General features: G+C 39.8%; 1 protein-coding gene across 5 annotated transcripts in view; it reads right to left on the reverse strand.

The window, feature by feature from the left end:
• Window positions 1–1,776: 1,776 nt before the first annotated feature.
• Window positions 1,777–14,564, reverse strand: part of LOC120427440 (F-box/LRR-repeat protein 7-like) — a 98,201-nt gene continuing 85,413 nt past the window's right edge. For all 5 annotated transcript variants that reach the window (XM_039592298.2, XM_039592297.2, XM_039592300.2 and 2 more), the window contains 5 exons: window positions 5,197–6,129; window positions 3,227–3,660; window positions 2,903–3,163; window positions 2,663–2,842; window positions 1,777–2,600 (listed from right to left, as the gene is read on the reverse strand). In XM_039592298.2, coding sequence (XP_039448232.1) covers window positions 2,065–2,600; window positions 2,663–2,842; window positions 2,903–3,163; window positions 3,227–3,660; window positions 5,197–6,107 — 2,322 coding nt within the window. In that variant the 5' untranslated portion in view covers window positions 6,108–6,129 and the 3' untranslated portion in view covers window positions 1,777–2,064. The remainder of the gene's footprint in view (window positions 2,601–2,662; window positions 2,843–2,902; window positions 3,164–3,226; window positions 3,661–5,196; window positions 6,130–14,564) is intronic.

Genomic DNA, 14,564 nt, shown 5'->3' on the forward strand with positions numbered 1-14,564 from the left:
ATCATTTGACTCCAGAGCCCCCTATCTCTTGCAAACTTTAAATCATTTGGTCCCCTAGCCAAATCATTCAACTCCAGAGCCCCCTAGCTCTTGCAAACTTTAAATCATTTGGTCCCCTAGCCAAATCATTCAACTCCAGAGCCCCCTAGCTCTTGCAAACTTTAAATCATTTGGCCCCCTAGCCAAATCATTCAACTCCAGAGCCCCCTAGCTCTTGCAAACATTTGATCATTTGGCCCCCTAGCCAAATCATTCAACTCCAGAGCCCCCTAGCTCTTGCAAACTTTAAATCATTTGGCCCCCTAGCCAAATCATTCAACTCCAGAGCCCCCTAGCTCTTGCAAACATTAAATCATTTGGCCCCCTAGCCAAATCATTCAACTCCAGAGCCCCCTAGCTCTTGCAAATTTTGAATCATTTGGCCCCCAAGCCAAAATCATTCAACTCTAGAGCCCCCTAGCTCTTGCAAACATTTGATCATTTGGCTCCCTAGCCAAATTCAATTTTGAGCCCCCTAGCTTTTGCTAAGTTTTTTTTTATCATTTGGCCCCCTAGCCAAATTCATCTCCAGAGCCCGACCAAAATATTCGATCCATGACCCTTCCAGCTCAGCACATCTTCTACTGCAGTAAGGCCCTCTAGCCAAACTGTCAAGAATCAAATCATAAACAACGACAAGCCCTCCGGGAAAACAATCAACCATTTTACTTTGACTTTCGCTTTCGCTTCCACTTTCAATAATTTCTACTATTTTCTTCTCATAAACAATCTTGCGAGAAACCACACTCGCTTCACCACTTCAATACCAGAATCAAATTATCAATTATACAATTACCACACAATCGCTCGTTTATAATTTGACGACACCCGGAACCTGGTCCATTGTCCTCTTCTTTTCCCTCTGATAAAAAAACGGTCCATCCCATCCTCGTCGCCAGATGTAGAGTCGCAACCGGGACTCCTTGAGACACGACGTTCCGGACGCAGCACCATCGCTGCCGATCATTAACCTCCCAACCACCCACTGACCTCATGTCCGCTTCCGTCGTGTCCTGCTCCGGATTCCGCCAACCGGTTCCTGCACAATTGGGTCCTAAAATGAAGCTTAGATTGCTGATATTATTCTTTACAACGATAAAGCTTATTTTTCTGAGTAAAATAACCCTTTGTACGACCACAAAGAGTTTAAAATGAATTTTAAAATCAATTTTGAAAAATTAACCTCGCGGTCCTTCTTGACAGAAAAGGTCCTACTTGACAGCTCGTTCCAAGGGGACCATAGTTGATCCATCGAAAAAATGTTGTCTTGTCAATAACTTTTTTTGCATAAAAATAAAAAAAAAGTGATCAGAAATGGTTTTTAATCGTGTTTTTTACCGTTGTACATAAAAATTTACATAGGGTTTTAGTACCCAATTCAATCACACTCACACTTCCGCGCCAATCGTTCACTCTCCACTGTTCACAGCGTAAACATAAACACGCGCCTCTTTTCATGCGCTGTCAAAAACCAAGTACACGCTTGAGTAAGGGATAGTCTGTTTCGGGTTATTATTACCCGGTCAATATATTTATATTGTTTACATTATTTTGAAGGACGAAAACCCTACACAATGAACAGCACCACGAAAACGTAGTGGCGTAAAATACATGTTAAAGCACTTTTTTATACAAATGTTTCAACAAAAAGAAGAAGAAAGAGAGATATTTTGCGTTATGACAAGTTCTTATACGGGGACATCTCTAAAAAATTACCTGCAAAAGTACACTGTTTTAAATAAATACAATTTATTTGATCTAAAAATTATATAAATAAAAATATACAATGCTTTTTTCATCAAAATAAACTATAGAAATTATACGTTAAAGTTAGTATACAGTTGTAAAATGTTACAAAACGTTTCATAAAATATTGACCTATTTAAATAATGTTATTAACAAGTTTCTGTGCAACGCTTTTTGGCAGTATTATACTTAAAACTGAATTTTCGGAAAACAATTTTGCTACAATTCTTTTAGCCGTATAATAGAGTGTTACATGAAGTAAAGATTCGAGAGCCGATGCTAGCAGAATCCAGGATTCGTGTGCTCGATGACGCATCGTTTGCAGTACTTTTTGACCGCCCGGTAGCCCTCAATCGAGATTTGGCAGTCCTGGATGTTGAGCTGCTGCAGCCCCCGGCAGTAGTACGCGATGGTCTGGATGCCGCGGTCCGTAATCATATCACAATTTCGCAAGCTAAGCTTCTTCAGATTGGGACAGCTTTCGGCGAGCGCGCGCAGGCCGGCATCGCTGACGTCACACTTGCCGATGTCGAGGGCCCGCAACCGGGGACAGGACCGGGCGAGCACGTTGATCGAATCGTCGCTGACCGCCTCGCATCCTCGGGCGTTCAGATAGCGCATTTTGTAGCAGCGCCGTGCGATTACCTTGAGGCCGGCGTCCGATACCTGGTCACACTTGGCCACCGAGAGATAGCGCAGCGTTGCACCCAGCTTGGCCAGCTCGTACAGGCCAAAGTCCGTGATGCTGGTGCAGTCCGATACGCTCAGCTCGCGTAAAGCTATGCAAAAGTTTGGGATAAACTTGAGGCCAGCATCTGGAAAAAGGAGAGTTTGAAATGTACTATGGTCAACTGGTTGAGATGGCGAGTTGGCTTACCACTAATTTGAATGCATCGTCGCAGGTACAGATACACCAGCAGTGGACAATTCCTGGCGATTATCTTGAGTCCCGAGTCTGAAATCGAAGCGCAGTCCGTGAGGTCCAGATATTGCAGAAGTAACCGTCGCGGAGGTTCCAGCCCCGGATTGACGTTGATGCACGTGATTTGGGCACAACCTGAAAGTGGAAAACAACCTAAGCATTTTTTCTGCAATTGTTATTACCGATAAGTATTACCAGTTATGTCGAGATGCTGAAGATTTGTACACTTTGTAACCAAATCGAACAGGGCCTGGTTCGTGACGGTCACGCTGTTCTGCACCTGCAGATGAGTAATTTCCGGACACCGCCGCGACAGCAGCTGGAGACCTTTGTCCGTTAGCCGACAACCGTCGTTCAGCAGCACCCGCTCCACGCCAGGACATGCACCGTTTCGCGTTTGGCCGCAAAGTCGCCTCAGGATGGTTTTGATGGCTCGATCGCCGCTATTGTTTTCCCCTAAGAAAAAGAAATCAAGTAATTACAAATCAGAATCATCAAACTCTATAACTTCAACGTTACCCTTGATCTTGATGACCTTCCACAGGGTCGGACTCCAGATGACCGACTCGAAGCGTTTGCAGACGCGAGCGATATTGCACAGTTCACAGCTATCGAGCCACTCGAAGATCTTGACCATCAGCTCGTCGGACAGCCGATCAAACAGTGGTCCCGCCCGGAACATGGCACCACCGCTGCCATTGAGCAGATCACCGCCGCCGTTGAGCCCAAGTTGGCCGTTGCTGCTGCCGCCATTTAAACTGGTCGCGCCGTTGATCGTGGACGTACTGCTGCTGCTTGGAACGGCCGTGTTCCACGAGGCCGGAATGGATGACTGCTGTTGGCCCGAGGGCGATGGAGACACCAGCGTGTGGTAGCCCTGGTCCAGGCTTGGCGAGAAGCGACCGTACCGGCTGAGACCGTCGCCAAAGTGTTGCGATTTGGAGAGGTGGATCCTGAAAGGAGTAAGATGTCATATTAAATTTTTGGACTTTAGTTATCAAGTTAGTTCTCTAACTTTTGGCAAAATAGTAATTTATGCAACATATCCTGATTTTGCAGTATTTCCAACGTGGTTTATGGATGGTCACAAAAAAGTTGTTTTTTTATCATGTAGCATTAACATAAAACTTAACACAACAAAACAATTTTATACTATTTATACTTTTGGGATTTAGTACATAAAAAAGTTGCATATTGCTTTAATTTCATCGCCAAGAATAACAGAACTGAGAAGTACATTTAGCATCCATTTGAGTGCTGAAAACTTCAACATTTGAGCACTTGCATGGAAAAGTTGTAAATTCATCTTGACGATCAACAACATTCAAGCGGGGAAACAAAAGAAGAAGAAAATCTCAGTCGATATGTATACTAGGGTGTTTCATCCAAACAAAACGTTCTCAGAATAAGGCAAACCGAGGTTCCCCTTGTAGAGGATACCCATAGGGACTCTCATGCCAAATATCAGCCAATTTGGTTGAGAATTGGCCTGTCCCCAGCGGTTCAAAGTTTACATGTAAATTACTATGGGATTTTTATGCTTTTCGTTCAATCGTTCCTACAGGTCTGGGGACAACATGTATTCACTCGGAATAAAGACAGGTGTGTAGGGGATGGTCCAATGAACAAATTCCAGAAGGAATTAGGGTTGTCCATTCTGTCCCCAAGGTGCGCATTGGATCGACGTCCGGTGTCTCCAGAATCAACGATTCATCCTTCAAATGTACTCATTGTCCTTAGTATGCTATGACGGCTAGCTGAAAATTACGACGCCCCATGTCAGACGGTGAACACGTGGCAAAGCATTCACTCAAGTTTTGGCTCAGAAACATACTTTAAAGTAATAAAATTATAATTTTTGATGTTCCTGTAACAATTTGAACTATTCCAAATAACGTAACATGATGATTTTGAAATAATAATGCAATCGATGCTTCTCCACGTGTTCACCGTCTGACATGGGGCGTCGTAATTTTCAGCTAGCCGTCATAGCATACTAAGGACAATGCGTACATTTGAAGGGTGAATCGTTGATTCTGGAGATACCGGACGTCGATCCAATGCGCACCTTGGGGACAGAATGGACAACCCTAATTCCTTCTGGAATTTGTTAATTGGACTATCCCCTACACACCTGTCTTTATTCCGAGTGAATCCATGTTGTCCCCAGACCTGTAGGAACGATTGAACGAAAAGCATAAAAATCCCATAGTAATTTACATGTAAACTTTGAACCGCTGGGGACAGGCCAATTCTCAACCAAATGGGCTGATATTTGGCATGAGAGTCCCTATGGGTATCCTCTACTAGGGGAACCTCGGTTTGCCTAATTCTGAGAACTTTTTTGTTTGGATGAAACACCCTAAACGTAAAGTTCTGTCTAGGTCTGCTCTAGTCTAGTTCTGTATAATTAAGAAGTTAACTTTTCGAGTGATTTTATAGCCTATCCTCAGTAAGGCGAGACTATTTTTCAGTTAATGATCACTTACCTCCCATCGACGAAATCTGTTGCGTTCACCTTCATCTGCTGGGCGAGCCGGGTGTTTCTCCCGTGGTACGCCACCGCCGCCGGCGAGCCCCGTATCCGGTCGATGAGGTACCGATCGGACCCGCTCGTCTCCGGACTGGACGCCCGCCGCAGCAGGTTCGGCGAGCTGGAATCCAGACAGTCGTTGTGGCTGGAGGATGCCTTGGACGAGTTGTGCGAGTTCAGGGCCGCAACGCCGGCCGCCGAGTGGCAAAAGTTGTAGATCGCGTCGATGTTCTCGTTCTCCAGGTAGTACCGCTCGGTGTTGTTGCTACTGCTGGACTGATTCCGCGTTAGACTGGACGGCGTGGTGGCGTTCCGTCGGATGGCACCTTGAATGTAGAGCGAGTCCATTTTCTCTTCGAGGAAGTACCGGTCCGCCTCGGAGAGGGACGCCAGGGGTTGACCGTCAGGTTGGTAGCCCCGCTGGATGTCCATCATGACCGGTGAGAGCCGCTGGTGGTGCTGGTAGCTGTTGGTTAGGAGCGTATCGATCGGGGTGTACGTGCGGGGTCGCAGTGGCCGGTAGTCACCACGCCGGTTAACCGCGGGCGGGGGCGGTTGATGGAGATAGGATGCACTCTGGTCGATCGACGAGGATGAGCTCCTCGATAGAATAGCGCCATTTTCGATTGTTTTATCACTTTTGCACCCATTACTGCTGCCAACGGTCACGAGACTCGTTTCGGCGGTGTAAATGTCCGGGTCGATGCCGAGGATCGGTGACTTGCGGGACATTTGGTACGCCTGGGGATCAAGCGGGCTGGAACTCAGCGGATGATGGTACTGGAGGGCATCCATCGATGGCGTGTTCCTGCCGAGGGACGCTAGGGGACACTCGACTGGCGCACCCCGGCGCTGTGGGTGCGACATCTTGAGTGGAGTGGTGGATTATCTGTAAAAGTTGCGAGAGAATAATAGAACATTAGCTCAATTAGGGATCTATTGAACCATCTCGCACTCGTATCGTCCGACAACTGTTTCCCGTGGGTGTTACAAGTGTACAATAATCCTGAACGGCATGTTCCAACCATCAGGTAGCAATTATTCGATCATATACCGATTATTAATGAGCATGAAACGCGACGAAATACAGTAACCCTGCCCCCTCGGATTCCACCGATCTTGGGGCAGCACCCATTCGTCAGTCATCCAGCCATGATCTTTGCGTTGGATCTACGTTCTCGCGCAAGCACGGTCGCAAAATATCAGATTTGATAGATATTGGTCTTTTTGCATGCTGCAGAGCTCCTGATCGTGTTGTACATCATCGCGCTCTATAACGCCTAGAGTTATGGTAAATTCCAGCACTTGATAAATTATGCGTATCAAGGCTAATAAAATACATTAATCAATGCACCCGAGCAAGACTGGGACTGTCCCAGAGGGAGATTGAAATCAGCCGTGGTCTTAACCATCGGATTGCAAGAAGAAATCACCGTTTCGATACGACGATCTGGCCAGGATTAACGCGTCTAGGGTGGTAGCAAGAAGTTGCTTGCGCCAGCATGGTCACATCAATCAGATTTGGATCCGATGCAAGGGAACGAACGGTATCGCATGTTTTATCAAACCAGATTTATTCGTTTGGGCATCCAGCGTGCTTTGGCCGAGAATTTGCGCCAAGTGTTTGATTGTTTTGATTGGTTGGTCCCCTGTACACCATGTAAAGGTTGTCAAACTTTTGTGCAGCAGCAATTCGAGTTTGATGCTTTGATAGAACGATGTTAATTTTTTTTGTCAAGGAGGCTTCCGATCTCTAACAGATCTACAGTGAGGATGATTAGCTCTCACTACTCATCTGTTGGTTCATTGTATAACTTCAGCTGATCCGTCAATAACGGAGTACCCGGGCAGACGGTAATAACAAAATTAATAATATTTCAATAACAAATCCTGTTAAAATAACAAAAAGTGTTATTATTTTAACCTGAAGTTCAACTTCAAGAAGAAAAAATAATAACAGTTTCTGATAAAATAACAATATTTGGTATTGAAGTGATATTATATTGAAAATGTTTAATAACACGCCAATAAGAGGAAATGTTATACATTTCAAAAACTCTCCTAATAACAAAATTTGTTATTCGTTCGGTATACTGACTTAGAAATAAAATTACCACAAATCGCACAAATGGAAAAGTTTCTAAGTGTCCATAACACAATCTGTTATTATTTTTTCTTTTGTTAAATATGTTTAGAACTTGGGATAATTTTGTCTAATTTCGTCGGGGTCAATATTTTGGCCATGAAATGGGGTCCTTAAGCTAAAATTATTCTAAAAAGTTGAAATTTTGGAAGTTGATTTTTTAAATTATTTGATATACCCCCTAAAGGACTTTGCTAAAATTGGCTAGAACTATTGGATAATTTTGACCAATTTCGTCGGGGTCATTGTTTTGGCCATGAAATGGGATCCTTAAGCTAAAATTATTCTAAAAAGTTGAAATTTTGAAAGTTGATTTTTTTAATTATTTGATATACCCCCTAAGGGATTTTACTAAAATTGGCTAGAACTATGAAATAATTTTGACCAATTTCATCGGGGTCATTATTTCACCATGAAATGGGGTTTCAAGCTAAAATTAATCCGATAAATTAACTTTTGAGAGTTCTTTTTTTTATTTTGTTATATTCCCTAACGGAATTGATTTATTTATTGAGAATTTTTGAAGTGTGAATAACAAAAACTGTTATTATTTTCACAGAGCCAGGAAGTCGGAGCTGACGTTGAAGTTCGAGCTGGAGTGTGACCTCGGAGACTGCATCGGATTCATCTAATTTTCAGCAACTTTTACTTGGAGTCGGAATCTGTGAAGTCGGGTATTTTTGGAGAGCTAAAGTCGTCGTTGACGTCATATCCTGCATCCAGTGTCGGAGTTGTCTTCAAAGTATGGATTCAAAGTCGCTTGGAGGTACCCGACTCTGCAGCCCTGACTAGTACAGAGGAGTTATGGCAACTGCAGGTTTATTTGCAAATTACAAATAAACCAAAACAATAACTTTTTTTTGTTATGGAGACATACCAGTTCAATAACATTTTTTGTTATTATGCTGCTCCACCTCTCCGCACAAAATAACAAATCTTGTTATTCCTTCATGATTCCTTCTGTGTTATTGGTTTGTTATTGCAATAACAACATAATAACAGTTTAAGTTATTCTTCGAACAAATCTTTGTTATTGATTTTTGTTATTTTAACAACTAATCCGATCATCTCAATAACATATTTCGATCTACTCACAATATCAAAAACTGACCTTCCCAAGTTATTTCCGTCTGCTCGGGTAGCAGCTCATTGGCAGTCAACCATGCTCATGCTGAAATAAACCTCCGATCTCTAACAATTTAAAGATTTATCTACTCTATGAAAACTAACTTAATCCACCTACGTGGTTGATGCCTTCCTCACTGCTTACCAAATATGTGCCACACGAATGTTCCGGAAATGATTTTCATTTAGATTCATCTAGTTTAATGCAACATTAGTTGATTTTTAGTTGTTTTGATGCTTATTTGTAAAAATAGAGCAATTCTCGTTTTTTTTTGTATTTTTTAATCCGGCTGAAACTTTTTTGGTACCTTCGGTATCCCAAAGAAGCCATTTTGCATCATTAGTTTGTCCATATAATTTTCCATACAAATTTGGCAGCTGTCCATACAAAAATGATATATGAAAATTCAAAAATCTGTATCTTTTGAAGGAATTTTTTGATCGATTTGGTGTCTTCGGGAAAGTTGTAGGTATGGATAAGGACTACACTGAAAAAAATGTTACACGGTAAAAAATTGTGATTTTTAATTTAACTTTTGTCACTAAAACTTGATTTGCAAAAAAACACTATTTTTAATTTTTTTTTTATATGTTTTAGAAGACATAAAATGCCAACTTTTCAGAAATTTCCAGGTTGTGCAAAAAATCTTTGACCGAGTTATGAATTTTCGAATTAACACTATTTTTTTTTTAAATCGAAATATTGGTCGCAAAATTTTTTTTACTCCATTTTTCGATGTAAAATCAAATTTGCAATCAAAAAGTACTTTAGTGAAATTTTCATAAAGTGCACCGTTTTCAAGTTAAATCCATTTTTAGGTGACTTTTTTGAAAAAAGTCGCAGTTTTTCATTTTTTTAAATTACTGTTGGAAAAAAAATATTTTTGAAAAGGGCGTAATATTAAATGTTTGCCCCTTTTGAAATGTAAGTCTTGATTTAAATTTTTTGAAAATATTGTTTTCGAAAAGATCGGAAAATTTCACGAATGTTTCATGTATTAGGGCTCGTGCATAAACCACGTGGCCTTTTTTTGAGAATTTGTGACCCCCCCTCCCCCCTTATGGTTTTTCGTGGTTTCACGCCAAACCCCCCCCCCCTATATGGCCACGTGGCTTTTTCCTCCCAGGTGAAAAATAAAAAAAACAAAATTAGTTTAAATTTCAAAAATGTTAATCCACAAATGATATACCGTCAGTGGGGGGTGACTTTGGGTCAAAAAACGATATTACTGCTGTTATTTTAACACAATAAAAACCAAATTATATTCAAATAAACAATGTTGGGGAATGTTATTGAATAATTTACCAACATTTTCCCAGAATATGGCTATAATAATAAAGTATAATCACACCGTTCATAAATGTTATCCGTTTTAAAATTGACCCAATCTCACCCCTTAGAGAAGGCGACATTGGGTCAAACAGAACACATTTTAAGTGCTATAAGTGCTATAAGAAAATGTTTGTATGTGCTGTTAAACCATTAAGGTCATTTTAAATAAAAAAAAAAACACAAATTCACTTAAAAGCGTTTGAATATTTTTTACATTACAAAGTTTGCGGTAAACTTTGGTAAATTTAAATGTTTCATGTATTTTATGTGCAATTTGTGTAAACCAATCATTTTAGAATTTTAAAATTAAAAAAAAAATAATAACAGTAGATCAATACTCTACGAAATCTGTATTTTGTTTTTAAATTTAATTTTAGTAATTTTTAATCCGGCTGAAACTTTTTTGGTGCTTTCGGTATGCCCAAAGAAGCCATTTTGCATCATTTGTTTGTCCATATAATTTTTCAAACAAATTTGGCAGCTGTCCATACAAATATGATGTATGAAAATTTAAAAATCTGTATCTTTTGAAAGAATTTTTTGATAGAAGAGATCGGAAAATTTCACTAAAGTTTCACTTTTTAACATTGTAAATCGGACCATTAGTTGCTGAGATATCGACGTTAGAGTATGATGGGTTTTTTGGGTGAGACTTAGAAAACACCTGTAATCTTTTAGGTTACTAAATTAAATGTTGTTTTTTTTGTGCATGTTAGTTTTTAAAGTGTTTTTGCATTAATGTTTAATATCTGTTATTTATTATCTTATCTTCGCATGGTTTATTTATATTAATTATCATTATGTAATAATACATTAATTCAAAAACAAAGTAGTCAACTCGAAGGATGATGGCTTATAAATTTGATCAATTTTTTGAACTGGTATAACGCCACCACTTTTGGGTGTACGCTAAACCCCAACGAACATCACATCCCATCCAGCTTAAAGAGAATGCAGACGGACGATAAGGTCGCGATAATTAAACCAATACAACCACCACTGATAACCGAGGCTGGATATCGAGAGAGGGTGACTTCCCAAGAGAGACAGGTTTCGTGGATAACGATCTCCCCAACTCGGTCTCTTTCCATTTTGGGCGTTGAAGTGCGAAGATCGATCCTATAGGACGATCAGTTTGTAGATATTACAAGTGTTCGAAAACTACAGTGTAGACTTGTGAAACGATTCTAAATCGAGTTTGAACGAATCGTACGCTTCAGGTAAAGTGGGGCACGCCAAGAATTGTAATGGTCGGATGCGTAATTTGTGGAAATGACTACCGTGGAAGTCGTTCCACGTGGGTTGTGGTCACCTGAAGCTTAGTGTGCTTTCACTTACTAGTCTTTCTCTACACGATCAATTCTAGGACCTTTAAGTGTCGAATAGGTGGAATTTCGGACCGATAGCCGGAGTTTCCCGCAAGCACCGATTCCGTGGCATCGCGGTGTCACGAGGTCGCACTTCCGGGTTCCTAGCTAATCGAGGGCCCAAGCTTCTCACCGTGCGCGGTGATCAACGCTAAGGAAGCTACACTCGGATCGTTGTATCCTAACTCGCCAAGGAGTGTTCCCTTCTGCCGGAAGTACCTTGGGTACGGCCGGTTCGACAATCAGAAGAAAGCGCCCAGGGTGTGTTTGCCACATCCGAACCGCTTGCTGAAAGCCGCCATCTTGAGTACCCTATATTGGGGCATCCCGGCCTGGACGGCTCAGCCGACGCTGCTGGACAGCGGCGCGCGTTCCTGTACAAGTTAGATTACCACCCTGTAACCCACTCGGCCGCGCGGCGTCGCGGTCGTGTGTTCTCCAGCTTCACAAGACGGTGAAGAACCCCACGTGGATACTCCTCGTGTCCTGCATGCACCAGCCACCACAATCTTTCATCAACCGCGCGGACGCGGTGTTCCTGTGCCACGTGTCGTCAAGCTGCACGTGCACGAGAATCGAGATCTCGAGTCGGTGTTTACCGGGTAAGACAGTTGTGGAGACGAGTAAGTTCTGATTCCCCAGAGTTGATTTTTAAGTAGTTGTGGGTCAAATAAACCTGTGTCGATAATGATTAAATTGTGTTTACTTTCCTCACTGATCTGTGACTGACATTGCGAATGCCGACCCTTTGATTAGATTCTAGTTTGCTTATACTGAGCTAGGCCGCCGTTCTTGCCTTGTTACACACCAATTTTCCTGTTTCTAAATCTTTGCATGACAATATCTCAGCAACTAAAGGTCGTATCAACTAAGTTCAAAAAAGCAAATATAGAGATTTTTTTTTACCGAAGGCACCAAAAAAGTTTCAGCCAGATTAAAAAATACAAAAAAAAAAAACGAATGCTAAGTAAATTAATTTATTGAAATGGTATAGTAAAGCATATGTATCCAAACAGTAACTTGGTTATAAACTGAAGGCCAAAATTATAAAATTGCAATGCAAAATAAATATTCCTTAGAATTTAAGCTTCTTTGTTATATAAACAGTATTCATGATTTCATTAAAATGCGCGTTTAAATATTTTCATAAAATCAAAATTATTGAATAAAAAAGTAAAAAGTTTTGTTTCAGGATTTTTTTTTAAATATTAAGGAAAATATCTAGTTATCAAAGCTCCTAGTTCATATTTATTTTATTCATGAAAAACTAAACTAAAATAATTTCCATACGAATTCCCCCTTTTTTTCGAGCTTGAGAGTTTAGGTGTTAATTAAGCATGATTGATATCATTGATTCAGCGTGTCCAAAAAAAGTCATACAAAAGTTATGTGAAAATAATCGGAAAAATCGATTTCTTATTTTTGGCATGTTGTAGACAACGCGCTAATAAATCATTCTTTTAGTCATGGACCGCCAAATTGTTTAAATTCACAAAACTGTTACTCTTACTTTAACTTGAATTTGCTATCGAAACGTAGTTTTGATTAATTTAAAAAAAATATTGAGTTAAAATTTGGAAATGATTTACTATTTTTTTTCAACTACTTAAAGAGCTATCTGAAAGATCAAGTAATTATCTACGATTTTTGATTTTTGATCCAACTTCTGGTTGCTGAGGTATTGCCATAAAATGTTGAAAAAAAAAAGAAATATAAGTTATTTTTTCAATAAACGATATCCTTGAAATTATTGACACTGGGACGCCCAACGCATGTCCAACACGGATGCCCAAGCCTCCCTAAAAAGTTGGAACGGTAACTTCAACTCGCAGGTTTTCGGCCTTGTCTCCGCGGAATTTTGGGCGATTTTTTTTAGAAAAGCAAAAGAAAGTTGGAACGACGTTTTTGATCGCTTAAATTACAGATTTGATCAAATCGAGTTCTGCAAAGTTTTAGGATCATCTTGACATCCTTATAACTCACTCAAAAAAAGAAAAAGAAAAAAGAATTGACCCGATTGGTTGAGTTTTATCCGAGAACCGACGAGTTGAAATTAGCGTTTCATTTTTTTAAGGAGTTGCGAGTTTAAATGTTAATTTATTGAACTTTAACGGCATTGTGTTGAAATTTGTATCACAAATTGATATCGACATTTGAAAATCAAGTAACTCTTTACAACTTAAATTATTTTAATTTGTCTATATATTTGAGGTATGAAGTTGAAGATGTTGGACATTTTCTCAGCTAAAAGAAAAATAAATATTTTCAGGAAAGGGCACCTTTGGCCCTTATTTTTTAAATTCTTCAAAATAATTAAGAAACCAAAAACAATGTTTCCTTGAAGTTCGTTTTTTTTCTAAAAATCCTTACAGCAAAATGTTTGCCCATGTATCTCTTTGGCTCAAGAGATGGGCCCTATTAAAGTTAAAAAAATAAAAATGAACCTACAACTTTGCCGAAGATACACGATTACGAGTACTTACATGCACAGCAAATTTTTCCGGATAGTACTACGTGTATTTTATGGAATGTTTTGAAATATAACAATTCGAATTATGTATCCCATGGAGTAAGGAATACCTGTTAGACCAAAATATTCATCCAATTTTTTGGTGAATCTCAAATTAAGTATCGTTCGTTTTTTCGTGACTGGTTATTTTTTAATGTTAGACGTTCCACTTGCAAATGGGTTTTTGAATTTCTTTTTACTAAAACAATCTAGCATGAGAGAGGAGAGACAAGATATCTTGAGTTAGTTTTTAGTGTTAAAAGGAAATCTTTCAGAGAATCTTTTAAAGACACTACATTTACAATACATATTTAGTATTTTGCCTTGTTACGGAAATCTTATATAATTGTCATTTTTAAGCTACACGATCAACATAAAAAGAAAATTTTGTTTGCATTTTGGTACGCATTTTTTGGGAATACACTCAAACCCCGATGGTTTGACACCAACTGTTGTCAAATGAACGGGGTCACTTTTTAGTTTGACACCCCTTTTACACGGAGTTCACAAACACTACCAAATGTTTGTTTTGATAGTGTTCGTGAGCGCTGTGTAAAAAGTGACAGTTCGTCACACAGAAAAAAATAATGTAAATTTGGAAGCTGTAATTTTGGAAGGTTGAATATTACCTCTTTTATGATGTAATTTTACCTCATTTTAGACTGAAAAATTGACATTACATCAGAAAAGTGGTAAAATTACACATTTCCAGAGGTAAAATTACACCTTTTTTCTGACATAAAAGATGTACCCCTTCCCAGATGTAATATTACCACGATTTTTTTTTTCTGTGCACTTTTTAGTTTGACTTTGACCAACTAACGGGGTACAAACTAAAAAAGTGTCA

The sequence above is a fragment of the Culex pipiens genome, chromosome 3 (genome assembly GCF_016801865.2).
Source record: "Culex pipiens pallens isolate TS chromosome 3, TS_CPP_V2, whole genome shotgun sequence".
NCBI classification, from domain to species: domain Eukaryota; kingdom Metazoa; phylum Arthropoda; class Insecta; order Diptera; family Culicidae; genus Culex; species Culex pipiens.